The sequence below is a fragment of the Alexandromys fortis genome, unplaced genomic scaffold (assembly GCF_014885135.2).
Source record: "Alexandromys fortis isolate MF-2015 unplaced genomic scaffold, M_Fortis_MF-2015_v1.1 scaffold_35, whole genome shotgun sequence".
In the NCBI taxonomy this organism is placed as follows: Eukaryota; Metazoa; Chordata; class Mammalia; order Rodentia; family Cricetidae; genus Alexandromys; species Alexandromys fortis.
The window spans coordinates 9,732,061-9,748,198 of record NW_026067913.1 but is presented as its reverse complement, the minus strand read 5'-3'; the positions used below and the strand labels follow the sequence as shown (position 1 = coordinate 9,748,198).

At 44.3% G+C, this 16,138-nt stretch overlaps 2 protein-coding genes across 11 annotated transcripts in view; one reads left to right on the top strand and one right to left on the bottom strand.

Moving 5' to 3' along the window:
* The window catches only part of Strn3 (striatin 3), a 72,830-nt gene extending 60,238 nt beyond the window's left edge, over positions 1–12,592 (bottom strand). Inside the window, exon 1 of one of the 4 annotated variants that reach the window (XM_050138833.1) lies at positions 11,989–12,592. In XM_050138833.1, the coding sequence (XP_049994790.1) occupies positions 11,989–12,279 (291 nt within the window). In that variant the 5' untranslated portion in view covers positions 12,280–12,592. The remainder of the gene's footprint in view (positions 1–11,988) is intronic. The other 3 variants (XM_050138834.1, XM_050138835.1, XM_050138836.1) reach the window with 3 other exon arrangements.
* The window catches only part of Ap4s1 (adaptor related protein complex 4 subunit sigma 1), a 42,652-nt gene continuing 29,167 nt past the window's right edge, over positions 2,654–16,138 (top strand). Inside the window, exon 1 of one of the 7 annotated variants that reach the window (XM_050138844.1) lies at positions 2,654–11,878. In XM_050138844.1, the coding sequence (XP_049994801.1) occupies positions 11,320–11,878 (559 nt within the window). In that variant the 5' untranslated portion in view covers positions 2,654–11,319. The remainder of the gene's footprint in view (positions 11,879–16,138) is intronic. The other 6 variants (XM_050138837.1, XM_050138838.1, XM_050138839.1 and 3 more) reach the window with 6 other exon arrangements.

Here is a 16,138-nt window from a genome sequence, read left to right as displayed (position 1 = left end):
AGAGTAGATTCAAGCCCTGGCCTAACATGAAAATAAAGACTGCCTAGGGATAGAGAGATTGTTGCATAAGTAAAGGTGACCACATTTCACCTCCCAGAACCCACATCAGTATGCAGTGAGAAAACAAATTCCATAAATTTGCCTCTGACCTATACACATATGCTGCACTCAACACACACACACACACACACACACACACACACACACACACACACAATCAAACATGCACACAGTTACAAAGAAAAATAATCTGGGCCTGGCGGTGGTGGTACACACCTTTAATCCCAGCACTTGAGAGACACAGGCAGGCGAATCTCTGAGTCTGAGGCCAATCTTGTCTACAAAGAATTCCAGGACAGTCAAGGCTATTACACAGAGAAACTTGGTAATGAAATTTCCAAGCAATGGAGGAGGAGGGGGGGGGAGAGAGAGAGAGAGATTGATGTCCAAACTAGTAAGTATGGAAGAGACTGGCACATGTCTGCAATCTGAATACTTGAGAGAAGGAAAGGAATGATGAATCTGAGGCCAAACAAATTACCGAGTTAAATTCAAGGTCAGTCTGAGCAATCTAGGGAAATATAAATTGAAAAGAGTTGAGCTGTTTTTCTTCCTGATTTAAGAAGCACGTTCATTAAACAATAATTAGAAATCTGCATTGTTTGGGTATACATCGAACAAACGTAAATTGTAGAAGAACAGCACAAAGAACAAAGTAGGAAATAAAAACTTTAGAAGAACATTTTATATTCAATTTTAATTAAACCAGTATTAATTAAAGCTAGATTGCTATAAATCAAAGTGTTAATGTAATCTACAGGACAGCCACCAAGAAAATCATATATGCATGCCAATATGGTGACTCACACCGGTAATCCTAGCACTCAGAAAGCCTGAAGCAAGAGGACTGCCATGAGCTCAAGGCTATCCTAGGCTATATTATTAAATTCAAAGGCAGTCTGGGTTACATAGGGACTTCCAGGCTAGTCTGGGCTACACAGTAAAACTCTGGTTCAATAAAAAAGAGAAGATGGCTGGACAGTAGTAGTGTTCTTTAACCCCAGCACTCGGAAGCAGAGGCAGCTAGCTGTCTCTATGGAGACCAGACTAACTTACAAAAAAGAGTTCTACAACAGCCGAAGCTACACAGAGAAACCCAGTCTCAAAAATCCACCGACACCTCCAAAAAAATAAGGAAAGGAAAAAAAAGAAATAACGGGAATCAATGGTGATAAAAGCAAATATCTATTCCATTGTGTTTGTTGGGCCATTTTTAGCGAGTAAGAAAAAGAAAAGGGGGTTGGGAGTTGCCAATAACCTCACCGTCCAAAAGGGTTGCTTTTTTTTCTTTTAATATATATAATTTTTTGAGATAGGGTATCATGTATTCCAGCCTAGACTCAAACTCATTATGTAGCTGTCTCCTGCCTCTATCTCTCTAGTGCTAAAATTATAGACCTGGGTGGCATCACACCCAGTTTATGAAGTAGTGAAGACTGAGTCCAGGGCTTTGCAAATGACAGACAAGCACTTTACTAACTCAGCTGTATTCCAGCTTCAAAATTACAAAGTGTTTTAATTTGTATTTTCCTGAATGTACTTTTTCTTGCAAAGGATGGGGCAGAGCTAGCTATTGAATCGAAGCGCTCCCAAATGCTAGGCTAGGGCTCTATCGCTGAGCAACAGCCCCAGATCTTTTTTCACATAATTTTTTTTTCTTCTGGTTTTTTCGAGACAGGGTTTTTATGTTTAGCCCTGGCTGTCATGTACCTTGCTCTGTAGACCAAGCTGGCCTCGAACCTACAGAGAACCACCTGCCCCTCACCACCCTAACCCACCCACCCCCACCCCAGGATTAAAGGTGTGCGCTAATAAACCCGGTAGGCTGTACTTTTTTTTTTTAATATTTATTTATTGATTTGTTATGTATACAATAGTCTATCTGTGTGTATGCCTGCAGGCCAGAAGAGGGCACCAGACCTTAGGTTGTGAGCCACCATGTGGTTGCTGGGAATTGAACTCAGGACCTTTGGAAGAGCAGCCAATGCTCTTAACCTCTGAGCCATTTCTCCAGCACCGTTTGTTTGTTTTTGAGACAGGGTTTCTCTGTGTATCCCTGGCTGTCCTGAAACTTATTCTGTAGAACAGGATCGCTCGGAACTCAGATCTGTCTTGTCTCTGTCTCCCAAGTGCTGGGGTTAAAGGGATGTCCCACCAAGCTGGAAGACAGAGGCAGGCAGATTTACAAGAGATAGCTCTTAACCACTGAGCCATCTCTCCAGCCCCCTAGGCTGTACTTTTTTAAAACAATTTTTTAAAACAAAGTTGAAAAACAACATGGAATACTTTCAGATGAGCTAAGCACCACCTGTAATCACTAAAGCACCTCAAAAGAGTTATTCATTTTGAAGGGGAAAAAGATCTTGTGCAACTCTACTCATTAACAATTACTTAGCAAATGCCTATAATGTGCTAGGTCCTTCCCCTCTCAGTGGATATACAAGTGAAATAAAACATCTGATCCTTTTAGAGAACTTATAACCAGCCTACTAGAGGAAAAAGACAACAAAATTAAAACTGAAAACCTTTTATGAAAGGTAATAAAGGGGCTAATCACACCTTTAACCCTGGCACTGGGGCAGTGGGGGGGGGGGGGACAGAAGCAGGTGAATCTCTGTCTGTTCAAGGCCAGCCTATAGAGCAAGGTCAGACAGCCAGGGCACCACAGAGAAAATCTGTCTCAAAAAAACAAAAACCCACAGAAGGGGTAACAATATGTGCAAACTACAAAGAGACACAAATACAGTGGTAGTACAGAATCTGGCTTCTACTTGTAGTGGTTTTAATGAGAATGGCTCCCTTAAATTCATGTTTACATACTGAGTCCCCAGCTGGGGGACTGTTTGGAGGATTAGGTGTGGCCTTGTTGGAAAGAGTGTGGTCTTGTTGGAGGAGATGTGTCACTGGGAGTGGGCTTTGGAGGTCTCAAAAGACCACATCAGGCCTAGTGCCTGACTCTCTTTTTCTGCCTGCATGCAGATCAGGACAGATACAGTTCTCAGCTACTTTTCCAGCACCATGCTTCCCACTATGGTGATGACAGACTAACTCCAAAACTATAAACAACTCCCCAATTAAATGCTTTCTTTCGAAGAGTTGCCATAGTCATGGTGTCTCTTCACAGCAATAAACAGCAAGTAAGACTCCTCTACTCTTACCCCCCCTCCCCATTTCTAAACATGTGAACTTATGTGTGGCTAGTTCCATTTCAACGGTCCTGGAAAAAAGCAACAAGAGAAATGTTACTATGAGAAAAGCTATGTATGGTGGTACACATCTCTAATCCCAGCAGGTGGAAGGCCTGAGGCAGCGCTTTATGGAGTTCAACACCAATCTGGGCTACAAATACCAAGCAAGCCTAGAAAATACCTAACTCAAAAATTATTAAACCATAGTCTAGGCCTCTCTGAGATTTAGCTGACACAACTATTAACAGCATGTTACACTTACCTATTCCATCTTTTTCTTTCATACATTTCCTACCCATTCTTCTTTTTGGGACACATCAACTAATAAAGCCCAGGCATGCACCACTATGTCCCATTTACAAAGTATTAGGAATCAAAACAGGAAAGGAGAGCTATATTCCCAGTCCTTTAAAAAAAAAAAAAATCTGTCTTAAGATTTCACAAGACTGTGGGTGGTGGTGGTGCATGCCTTTCATCCCAACACTCAGGAGGCAGAAGCAGGCAGGCGATATGAGTCAAGGCCAGCCTGATCTGCAAAATCAATTCCAGGGTACCCAGGGCTGCAGAGAAACGTGTGTGTGTGTGTGTGTGTGTGTGTGTGTGTGTGTGTGTAGGGGCGGGGTGGGGGCACATTTAACAAGTCTTTCTCTGTCCCACCAGCAGCTCCCAAATAATAACACAGAGAGTTATTATTATTAATTATAAAAGCTCGACCTATAGTTTAGGCTTGTTCCTTTTTTTTTTTTTCTTTTCTTTTTTTTTTTGATTTTTCGAGACAGGGTTTCTCCATAGCTTTTGGTTCCTGTCCTGGAACTAGCTCTTGTAGACCAGGATGGCCTCGAACTAACAGAGATCCACCTGCCTTTGCCTCCCGAGTGCTGGGATTAAAGGCGTGCGCCACCATCGCCCAGCTAGGCTTGTTCCTAACTAGCTCTTACGACTTAAAACTAACCCGTTTCTATTAATTTATATTTTACCTTTCTTTCATTCTGTATGTCTGACTCCCTCTGTGTCTACTTGGCATCTCCCTGCATCTTCATTGTCTCCTCCTACTCCCTCTCTATGCCCAGAAGTCCCACCTATACCTCCTGCCTAGCTAATAGCTACTCAGCTCTTTATTAAACCAATCACAGCAATGTATCTTTACACAGTATACAAATATCCCATATTTCCCCCTTTTGTCTAAATAAATTTCTAACACAGTAAAATTTTATACAATAAGAACAATTATCAGGTAAGAATTACATTCACAGTGACCAAAAAAATCCATATCAATGTATAATATTTGAAACTATTAGTTTTATTTTTTTTATTTTTTATTTTTGGTTTTTCGAGACAGGGTTTCTCTGTAGCTTTGGTGTCCGTCCTGGAACTAGCTCTTGTAGACCAGGCTGGCCTCGAACTCCCAGAGATCCGCCTGCCTCTGCCTCCCGAGTGCTGGGATTAAAGGCGTGCACCACCACCGCCTGGCAAAACTATTAGTTTTTTAGTTTGAAAGCAGGTTTTAAAAATCTATCATTTTATTCTATCATTTCTATACTCCCCCCTTATTCTTTTCAGAACAAGACTCCTGAATCTAATCTCTTTGGTTCAGCTTTTTCCTGACCATGATCAATAACAACTTGTAACCAACACCCTAAAATGATGACAAACATCAATAACCTACCAAAATCACCCACCTCACCTTTTGGAAATGTGGATGTCCCCAGACTGCTTCCCAAGGGCAACAGCATCTTTGGGGGACCCTAATAAAATTGGGATAATGGTCAAGTCCAGGAAGAGCTAACTGTATTATTTTTTGCTTAGTCTCTGTGTGATGGGAAAGTGCAGGGCTCATCCAAAGTCCTGCCTGGAGTAGTGTGTGAGGTTGGACCACCTAGGCTAGGAGCTTTGAAGTGGCTCTGGATGAAGAATTTTGAGAAAAAGGGCATTCTGAGAGGCTGGATCACCTGAGCTACTTATTTTTACTGGTGTCTGGTCCCTTTTATCTGAAAACACACAAACTTTTAAAGGCAATATATGTATATGGAAAATGCAGTATGTACAAGTCAGTTGAAGATGATTTTCTTGTTTCATGTTTGAGATGGTAAAAGTCATCTGTTAACTTTCTAAATTTGTACTTCAATTCATGTCATATAAAAGGATGGCATATAGTAAGTCATGAGGGCTCTGTAGCCAACAAGTTTATCAAGTCTCATCCAGTCTCAGGGCTGTTCCCGCATCAAGGGATCAGCATATATGTCACCTGTCCTATAGTCTTTCTTGGTTTCTTTCTTCATGTCACAAGCCAAGATTTTTTTTTTTTTTTGGTTTTTTTTCGAGACAGGGTTTCTCTGTAGCTTTGGAGCCTGTCCTGGAACTCCCTTTGTAGACCAGGCTGGTCTCGAACTCCCAGAGATCCGCCTGCCTCTGCCTCCCAGTGCTGGGATTAAAGGTGTGCACCACCACCGCCCGGCTTCAAGCCAAGATTTTTAGGTCTCCCCCAATCAAATTGGATCTTCATTCATTTTGAAGAGAATCCTAACTTTTTGTTTCCTGTGGAAACATTTTTCCCAATGCAACACACTTCCCAACTTCCATTTTGATGCCAAGACATCTCTAAAGTATAAAGGCTGGTTTAATTCAGCAGTCCCTTCTATAACCCAATGTCTCTTTTTCAGGAGCTGCCATTCGCTCAACAGCGTTCAAAAAATTCAAAGTCAATAAAACACCATACAGGACCCAGATGCCCTATGTATTTCCCATTCTTACATGACTTTTTTTTAATTACCTTACTCTTTCTTTAAAGACTTTACTTTTATTTTTAAACTTTTTTTTCCTAAGACTTTCTATACTCCTTTTCTTTTTTCAGAATCTAAGCACATTTTTAAGCATATGTCTGTTCAGAGATTCTCTCCATCTGGTTCTAACTTTCTGTGCCCGTGCATTCGCAGTGTTCTCTGATGCGTGAGCCAAACCTTAAATTGCTAAGCAGGCGGCAGCTAGGCTTCCACTGCATGGCTCTGCTTAGCACAGGGCTGATGATGGCTGCTGGCTCCATCCCCTTCAGGTTACCAAGAGCGGTCTCAGGCCTGCAGAGCCCCACTGGCCTGGAGCCAGGTCAATCAATCTAGGCTCCAGTAGGCAATTCTACCTAGTCTCCCACCACCAAGTAGTAGCACACCCACTCATAAACCCCGTTCAAGTGCTCAGTAGCAGGGCCTCTTAAAGAGTCACACCTCTGTACATGGAGCCTACCCAGGAGACCGCTTTCTCAGGTCCTATGTTGAACGCCCTATGTAGCAAACTCTTGTTCAGTTATCTTTGGACGGCCAGCCTGCAAATAACTACATGGAAACTTATTAATTATGAAAGTTAGGCCATAGCTGAGGTTTGTTCCTAACTAGCTCTTATAACTTTAATTAACCCATTTCTATTAATCTATGTTTTACTATGTGGCTTTTTACCTTTCTTTCATTCTGTATGCCCAACTCCATATCTCATTGGTGTCTCCCCTGTACCTCAATTATTTCCTCCTTTTTCCTCTGTCTGCCTGGATGTCCCACCTAAACCTCCTGTCTAGCTAATGGCCATTCAGAACTTTACTGAACCAATCACAACAAAAAATCTTCACACAGTGTATAAATATCTCACAACAAATAATAATGATGGTTCTTACGAATGACCATTCCTAAGCCCTAACATCAAATAGCTTCTAATGCCACAAAAACAAAGCTAATGACTGACCATGTGCCTTTCTGTCAAAGACCTCACCACCACCTGAAAAACTGACTTGCCTTCCACACACCCCACCCTCCATGAGGAACAGAAAAAAGTAAAACAACTTTGATTAAGGCCCTAGAGCCAAACCAAGTTTTAAGGAAGGCAGGCAGAGCACTGCAACAAGCTAAAAACTACAACACAGGGAGGTTGCTCAACAACACCCAAACTCCGAAAACCTTCAACCAATGATCTGCCTCCATCCCACTCTTGTGTGTGTATCCATGTGAGTCTATATGTATGTATTCAAGCACACACACACACACACACACAAAGGTTAAAGAACAACTTAACAGTAGCCTGTTCTCACCATTACTATGTGAGTCCATTTCTTTTAATTTGCCACTTGAAGTATTTTATTCTCTACAAAACAAGCTCCCTAAGGGTAAAGCCTTTGTTTCATACATAATTATATGCCCAGCAAGCAGCCCAAAGCAGCACACATTTACTAAATAACTATGAAAAAAAATCAACAAAACTCAAGAGATTGGATACACTCCGGAAAAGACTCACTAACTACTAGTAATAATATTAATGGAACAGGTTTGGCGTGGTTTGCAGGGAGAACAGGGATACAAAAATCAGCTGAATAGATGAACAAGGGAATTAGAGATAGAAAAGTTAAACAGGAAATTTACAAACAAGTCTGAAACATCCAGAAGCTGAAAGCATGTCCTCGGCTTTAAATCCCAGCTCTGCCTTCTGCTGTCTCCAGTAGCATATTTAAGCACATTATTTAAACTCTGGGCCCCAATATTTCAGGTAGAAAGAAGCCAGTTCCACCAACTTTGCCATGAAGTTTTCAGAATGGAATGGGTAAGTACAGTAGTTTAAAAATTGGATGACAGCCCTGGAGTTGACTCAAAAGATAAAGGCATCTATCTGCTACCATGTCTGCTGACTTAAGATCAATCCCTGGACACACAAGGCCCTCTGACCAAACATATGCTGTACTCATGCACATTCCCACATACACACAAAATAATAAAATGTAATAAAAATTTGATTTCTTTGTAAAATAATAGTGAAATATAAGTTCATTTAGAACCTCAGATTACAACTAGAAACAAACAAGAGGAAATATTAGAAAAAGTGGGCTGTGCTTGGTGGTGCCCTGTACTATTCCTTTTACTGGAGAAGGTAAGGTAAGAGGCCACCCTGGGCTACAGAGTTGAGCACCGTGTACCAACCAGGGATACGTGGTGAGACAATGTCTCCAATTGGAACAGAAGTGGTGAAGCAGGTAAAAGGAAAACAAGGAATGAGAGAATGGAAGCCAGTGAAGAGTCTCAAACAGACTGTTGCACTATAAAGCCCTGGTTGGCCTAGAACTCAAGAGACGTCCACCTGCCTTTGCCTTCCCAGGTCCAGAATCAAATGGGTGCCCCAACACAACCACCCCTATAGGAAAAGGCTTTGGGGAAGAAATAGCAGGAGAAACTGTAGCTTAAGCCCAATACAGTGTATAAAGTCATAGGATTTGGAAATTTTAAGGTCAATCATGAACCAAAAAATAAAAAACTGAACTAGCAAAAACCTGTGTTCTACAATGTTCATAAGGGCAATACTATAAACTGAGGAGATCCGCTAAGTGAGACAGAACAAAGAAAATCTGGAGGGCTGATAAGATCGCTAAGAGGTAAAGGAGCTTACTGACAAGCCTGACAACCGACAGTGGAAAGTGAAAACTGACTCCCAGGAGTAGTCTTCTGACCTCCATCTGTGTGTTGTGGAAGATCCAAACCAGACACACTACATACATGCACAAGGCTCAGGATTCAGTCCCCAGCATAGCCAAAAAATGTGTGCTCATATGTTAAACCCAGCTACCTGGGAGACTGAGATAGGGAATCACTTAAAACTCAGGAGTTAAGACCCAGACTGTGCAATATTACAAGATACCGTTTGAAAAAGTAATGTGTAGATGATTAGGGCACTCAGAACCACATAAAAATGATACAAGTTATCTAGTTTTCAAGAAAGTACCAGAAATAATTCTAAATGTATAGCTTAAATATAAATACATTTTTAGACATACATTTCAACACATAAAACTTTAAGTGCATACCTCACAAGCAGTTTTAGACTAATAATAGCATTCAAGGTCAGTGTGAGCCACCTACCCAGGTTCTAGGCAGCTTTTGCTGCACAGCTCCATCCCACCCCCCAAAATGACAAATAAATAACAGATTATCTAAAAGAAGCCCAGCAACTGAATCCTTAAAGCCCAGGAACAATGGAAAGGAAAAGGGAATAAGGGGCTGAAAACATAGATTTCAATAATGTAAAATTTGTTAATTTGGACACAAGAAGCTTCCTTAGCTCTTTACATCAACTATGCCCGAGTGACAAATTCAATTGCTAACTTGAAAAAAAAAAATCAATGAAAATGAACAGTACAAGGATCAAAAACCATGTAAGAAACTGGTGGTCTATCAAAGTAAGCAAAAGCCTCAACACATGTTTTAATGAATATTTTAACCTCAGTCTACCCACATGGAACATTAAGCTGGCATCAGACTGTACTAGAAAGCTATATGACCACAAAACTTTAAATCCATACGTATTTAATTAAATAAATCACAGGCAATTTTCACTTAAGTTTTTTGAAAATTATCTCAAAAACACAAAAGTATTAAGAACAATCTTAAAACTACTAAATCAACTAAAGGTGTCATATAAAATATATAAGATTTTTAAGTTTAACTAAACCCACTTTGTGGAATAAAATAAAGGTTTACTGGTTTGTTGGATGTGTGATGCAAACCTTTAATCCCAGCAGGTAAGTGGCAGAAGCAGATAGATGGATTTCTAAGAGGGGTAACCGGCCTGTTCTACACAGTGGGCTCCAGGCTGCCCAAGACTACAGACTCTGTCTCAAAATAACCACAACACAGACTGTGGAGGCTGTTGTGGTGGTGCATGCCTTTGATCCCAGCAGAAGAAAGTGAATATCTGAGTTCGAGGCCGGACTAGTATCAGGATAGCATGGAATATAAGACCCTATGTCAAAAAAAAACTAACAAATAAGCAAGAACAACAATTAGGGTCTGGAGAGTGGCTCACGGTTAAAAACAACTGTGGCTCACACAGAAGACCAGGGTTCAATACGCCCATATGATGGCTCCTTAATCATCCATAACTACACGGATCCAAAGATTTCTGATTTTGAGGATGCTTGTACACATGTGGTGCATAAACACACATTCAGGCACATACATACCAATAATAGAAGTAAATAACTATTAAAAAAAATAAACACACACACACACACAGCTGAGCCTGAGCGTGGTGGCACACACCTTTAATCCCATCACTCAGGTGACAGGCAAGCCTGGTCTACATAGTTGAGTTCCAGGACAGCCACAGAATACACAGAGAAACCCTGTCTGAAACAAAACAAAAACCTACAGCAAATATTTACTGGTTCAATCACTTGACTACAATGCTTTTGTCAACAAAAACATTATTGATATTTTATGTTTCTTTTACTTTTTTTTGTTTGAGATTGAGTCTATGTAGCTCTGGTTGTCCTGGAATTCTCTATGTAAATCAGGGTGGCCTGAACTCATGGAGATCCATCTGAGTATGGGACTAGAGACTTGTGCCACCACACAGCCGAGTATTTTTAATTTTTGAATGAAATTCTTTATATTCATTCAATGTAATGAAAACTGAAGATTTATGTTTATTTGAGAATACTTTCAAGACGGTTTCTGTATCTTTGGCTGTCCCGGAACTCACTCTGTAGACCAGGCTGGCCTCAAATTCACAGAGATCCACCTGCCTCTGCCTCCCCTCCCGTGTGCTGGGATTAAAAGTGTGCGCCTCCATGCCCCGCGAGAATACCTTTTCTACATTAATCAACCTCCTGTTTCAACATTACTTCTTCCTAAACTCACCAAAGGTGTGATGTATGGTGTGTATGAACAATACATCCTAAGTCTAAGAAAAAAAAAAAACCAGGTGCAACGTTTAGATGCATGCCTTTTTCTTCTAAGCTCAAGTTATATCCTGGAAAGAACTTAAAACTAAATGCAACTATCCTACAACTCAAATAATCCTTTCAAACAGAGGCACTTAATTTTAAAAATTCAAGACTGGAACCCGAAACTACCATCTTTCAAAATTTAGGGGGTAACTCAAGTCGATCGGGGGTTCACATAAGTGGACATTTAGCTTTGTTTTAGCTCGGACCAAACAAAAAGTACGTTTTACTTCACAGTTAAGACCAATTCTTTGCGCAGACATTTCATAAATCCAGTAGAGAGAGTTCAAATGGGCCTTGTATGAGTAAAAACAAGGACGTGGAATGAAAAGTCAAGAGAAGCCGACTCAAAAGAGGTTAATTCAGTTAAAAGTGTTGATGAATCATGAAGCGCTAAAGGAAATCCGAGTGAGAACAGCGGCATCCCGGGTATTTAAAAAGTTGAGGGTGGCAAGGCAAACTTCAGCGGCGGGCCGCAAGCCATTGTGCGAGGTGGCAGCCCGAAGCGGCGTGGCTGTCAAGGGGCAACTGCGTCCCGAGGCGCGGGGGAGGGGGCAGGACGCCACATCGGAGGGGGGTGCCGGGGCCAGGAGGCGTCTAGCCCAGGCCCTTTGCGCCTGTGCTCAACCTCAAGAGAACCAACAAGCGCCAACTCGGGGCCCAGCGGACCCACGCCAACCTGGCGCTCGGAGGCGCTGGGCCCAAGCCCGGAGGCCCGGTAAGGCGCCGCCGGAGGAGCCCCGCAGACGCCATGCTAAAAGCCAAAATGGCTGCCCCGAGGATGCCCGCAGCGCGCCGCCTGTGAGCAGGGAGCGGGCCGCTGCGGGAGCGGGGGAGGAGGCGCCGGGAAGGCAGTCGCCGCTCGCCAGCCGGAGCCTCTCAGGTAGGTCCCCCTCCGCCCCTCAGGGCGCGGGCCCCAGCCCGAGCCCCACCCCCGGAGCCCGCGCCCCGGTCCCCCGGCCCGCGCTCGCCCCCCCCCCCCCGGCCAGGTACCTGCAGTTCGGCCCGCTCCACCTCCCAGTGCGCCCGCTCCATTTCGAACCGAGCCCACTCGTGCTGGATGTAGTGCAGGATCCCCGGGATGGTGTACTGCTGCGGCCGGGACAGCTCGGGGCCTGGCGGGGGCCCCGCCACCTCGGAGGCCGCGGGACCCCCGCCGCCCGGCGCTCCGTTCGCTCCCGGCGGAAGGTTCAGGGTCCCCCCGGATCCCTGCTGCGGCCGGGGAGGGGCCGCCATCCCCGGGCCGCCGCCACCGCCGCCGCCGCCTCCGGCCAGCTCGTCCATTGTGTGCGGGGCCCCGGCCGGGGCTCAGAGCCAGACGCCGGCAGCTGCGGGGAGGGTCGGGGACGGTGGCCCCGCGCCGACGGCAGGGCGGGGGCCGGCCGGGAGAGGGCCGGGGAGGGGGGTCGCTGCCGTGTGCTTGCCGCGGATCAGAGCAGGGAGCTGCCGGCCGCCGCCATTACAGTCCCTCCTCCATCTGCCCGTCTCACTCACTCACTTTGGGGAAAGGGGGGGGGGGGAAACCGCGGCGGGCGGGAGGGAGGGGGAGGGACGGGTGAGGAGAGACGTCGCGCCGCCGCTCGCCCGCCCGCCTGCTCGCTCGCTGGCTCGCGCACGGCACGCCGGGTAGCGGACGCCTCGGCGGCCGCACGCCGGATAACCAAATAGAGTCCGGCCTCACCCTAGACGGGCGCACTGAGGATGCGCCGCGCTCTGGGGGCGGGGAAAGCCTGGGCCACGCCCCCACGCCGGCGCCCGCCCCTCCCCCGGCTTTCCGACTCAGCACCAGTGGCATCCCGGGGTGCAACCGGGACTTTGCGGAGTGCGTGGGCCTCGGGCTTTCGGGTTGTTTACTTCACGCAGATATCATCGGGAGCAGTGAAGGCCTCGCCTACGGGGCTGGGGTCAAGCCCGGCGTATCCTGCCCAGGAATGCCTGACGTTTCTCAGTCGAATTCTTCGCGTGTTTTGCTCAACCCCCAAAGGATCGCGCCTCTTGTCACTCACCTTACCTCTAGTGTGGTAGCACCAGTCAGTCTCCGGGATCCAGGGGGGACGTTCACCTTTGGCAAATGGCCCAGATTCCTCCGACTTTCGCACTAGCTCCCGGGCTTCGCCGCGACCTGCTTCTTTGGTCCCACTTCAGTGCTCCCGGCTGCCTGTTGTAACTTGTCTTCAGCCTTTATAATACTGAGATAGGTTGTGTTTGGGGAAGTTTAAGCATTGTTGTTTTCCTTTTTCTTTTCTTTTTTTAACTGGAAGAAGTAGTAACATCTTGAGTCCTGAGAATGGTGGTGCATGGGCAAAGATAACTTTCAAAGACACCCATAGTTGGACTCTGAGGTTGAGAAGTGAACTCATATTGTCCCATTAGTAGCAGAAATTTTGACTGAAACGGAGAACAAAAGTATTATGAATACAACTTAAACTAAATGAACAGTGGCGATATCTTAATCTTTAGATGGCTCTAGAGTGAAATAATACACACATACAAGGTCAGATTTTTTAAGTTCCGTGGTGTGCATTTTCTATGCTTGGTTTCACAGGAATTATCCTCGGGAACTTAAAAGTTTTTAAAGTTAATACAACTAATAACCTGGCCCCCGGGCATGGCAGCCCACGTCTTTAATCCCAGAAGACGGCCTGGTATCTAAATTTGGGGCCAGCCGGGTCTACAGAATGGATTCCAGAACAGCCAGGACTACAGGATGATACACAGAAACCCTGTCTCGAAAAGCAAGAAAACAGCTAATAACCATTTAGTGTACAATCAAACAAGACGAGTATTTAACAGCATAATGAAAAGAGTTGCAGTATTTATAGCTATACAGGAAATTGCATATAAATTGGTTGCGTTTTAAATTTATTTTCACTGTGAAAACCTATACAAATTTTTCACTATGGAGCCATTCAGGATGTAATTTCAGAGACAAAGTAATACACTTTACTTGGTCATGTCTGCTGTATTGTTATAATTAATGAAGAACTGATTGGATCTGTTATACTTCTTGCTGCCATATTTACGTATGAAATGAGGTCTTAGATAACAGTGCTGTTTCTTCATATGATGAGAGTACAGTTTCTCCACTTACTAACAATCAGCCCACAGCTGGTTCCTTCAGCCCTATTCCTTGAGAAAGGACACATTTAAAAAAAAAAAAAAAAAAAAAAAGCCCAGAAATACCTTACATTCGTCCTCAGGGCCCTGTCAGGACTTACACACTGTGAAGCTCCTTCAAGGGCCTGGAGCCCACTCACGTGATGATTATGCCCCTCCCCCCACCTACCCGGCAGAAAGAAAACTCTGTTCTGTTTTTTTTGTCTGTCTTACTGGATGGCACTTAACTATAGTCTGGTACCCTCCATTTAACCAGGCCTTTCTCAGAAACTTCTTTCCTGTCTGCTCCCGTTTCCGCCTTCCACCTCACTCTCCCTGCCCCAACTAGTCTTCCAAGGCAGGTTTGATTGTCACCTCTGCTTAAATATTTTAGCCATCTCCAGATTTAGAACAGAACCCAAAGTAGGCTGTATGGTGTCACTCATCTGTAATCCCAGAATTTGGGAGCTGGAGGCAGAGGATCAGGAATTCATGATCATCGTAGCTCGAGGCCAGCCTGGGATACATGGACCCACCCTTGGAGTTGGACGTCTCTCTCCCACTCTCTGCCCTACAGGTTCCAGTCCTGCTGTGAGCAAATTAATTAATACCAACCATCCTGACTTTATACTTCACACCTGTGCATAAGTATCTCTCCAAAAGAGCTTTTAAAACTTTGTTTCCATGTTTACAAATTTGATCACGCGTACATTAACCATCGTCTTCTACATGTCAATAACATGGTTTGTGGCTTTGCCCACTGAAGTATCTCCTCAACTACCCCATCCCTCTGGTGTTTCTGGCGGTGTTTTGCTGTATAGCCTAGTCTGGAACTCAAGAGCCTACTGCTTCGGTTTTCCAAGTACTGAGATTACAATCTTACTTCCCAGCCAGCCTGGGTACCGACTTGAACTGTAGTTTTCTTCTCCGCTGGGATGATGTTGACGCTGTTAGCATTGTGCCTCCAGCCCACTACTCCTGAGGACACCGAGTTGCTAGAGCTCACAGAGAATCGGTTCTCCCAGGTGACTGCATCACAGTTCCCCTCGCCTAACCGGAATTCCCTCTCTGATGGGTGGCTGTGTCACTTCCTCTCCTCGGGCCCACTTCCAGATTTCCTTCTAGCTCTCTTTCACCTGTTGTCTTCATCCCTGCTCCTTAGGTGCAGACTGACTTGGGGGCAGGTTTCTTCTATAGCCAGGCTGGCCTTGAACCTGTGATTCTCCTGTTTTGCCACCCCAGTGCTGAGGTGGCAAGTGTACACCAGCTTACTCGGTTTGATGCTTTTCAAGGAAGCCGATTTAAGCTAGGTGTGGCGGCTCTTGTGCTTTCTGCACTGGGGAGGCCGAGGAAGAAGAATTGTTATGCATCTGAACCCTTATCCACACTACATGATGAGTTCCAGGTTGTTTAAAAACAAAATGAAAAGAATGCCTATATATTTAATCAACTTAGTTTTTAGGGTATCGTAGTAGGCGTTCTCAGACCACTAGCCCCCAAATCATGACATAGAGAAATATTATTAGTTATGAATGCTTGGTATTCCACAACATAAACAAATGTAACACACCTTTACATAGTTAAAGTAATATTCCACGACAGGGTACTTCTTACTCTCTTTCCTATAGCTAATATTTGAGCCTAGATATTCTGGTTTTGCCCCGCTGGACTTGTCATTTAATTTACATGTATTGTGCAAGTCAGAGTATATCAGGGAATTCCAGGCTTCTAAATAAGTTGGGAATAGATGTACTCAGGTACCTTCTTATCAATTATTCCCTCTGAGACGTATGAAGAGTTCTGATTCTGCCTTTGAGAACTAAGTATCTTGTGATCATCTAAGCACTTTATGTCTTGATGACCATGCGCCTGTCATCTTTCCACTGAAGAAATTAAACAGGTTCATAAATAATATTTTAGTCATTATTTTTCTTCATCATAAAGGATATGACAAGCATTCTTATTTTCATGACTGGGAGGACAAGCCACAACACAGTTCTTGGTGACTTTAGCAAGTCCCATTGTATAATAGGAAGTGGTCCCCACC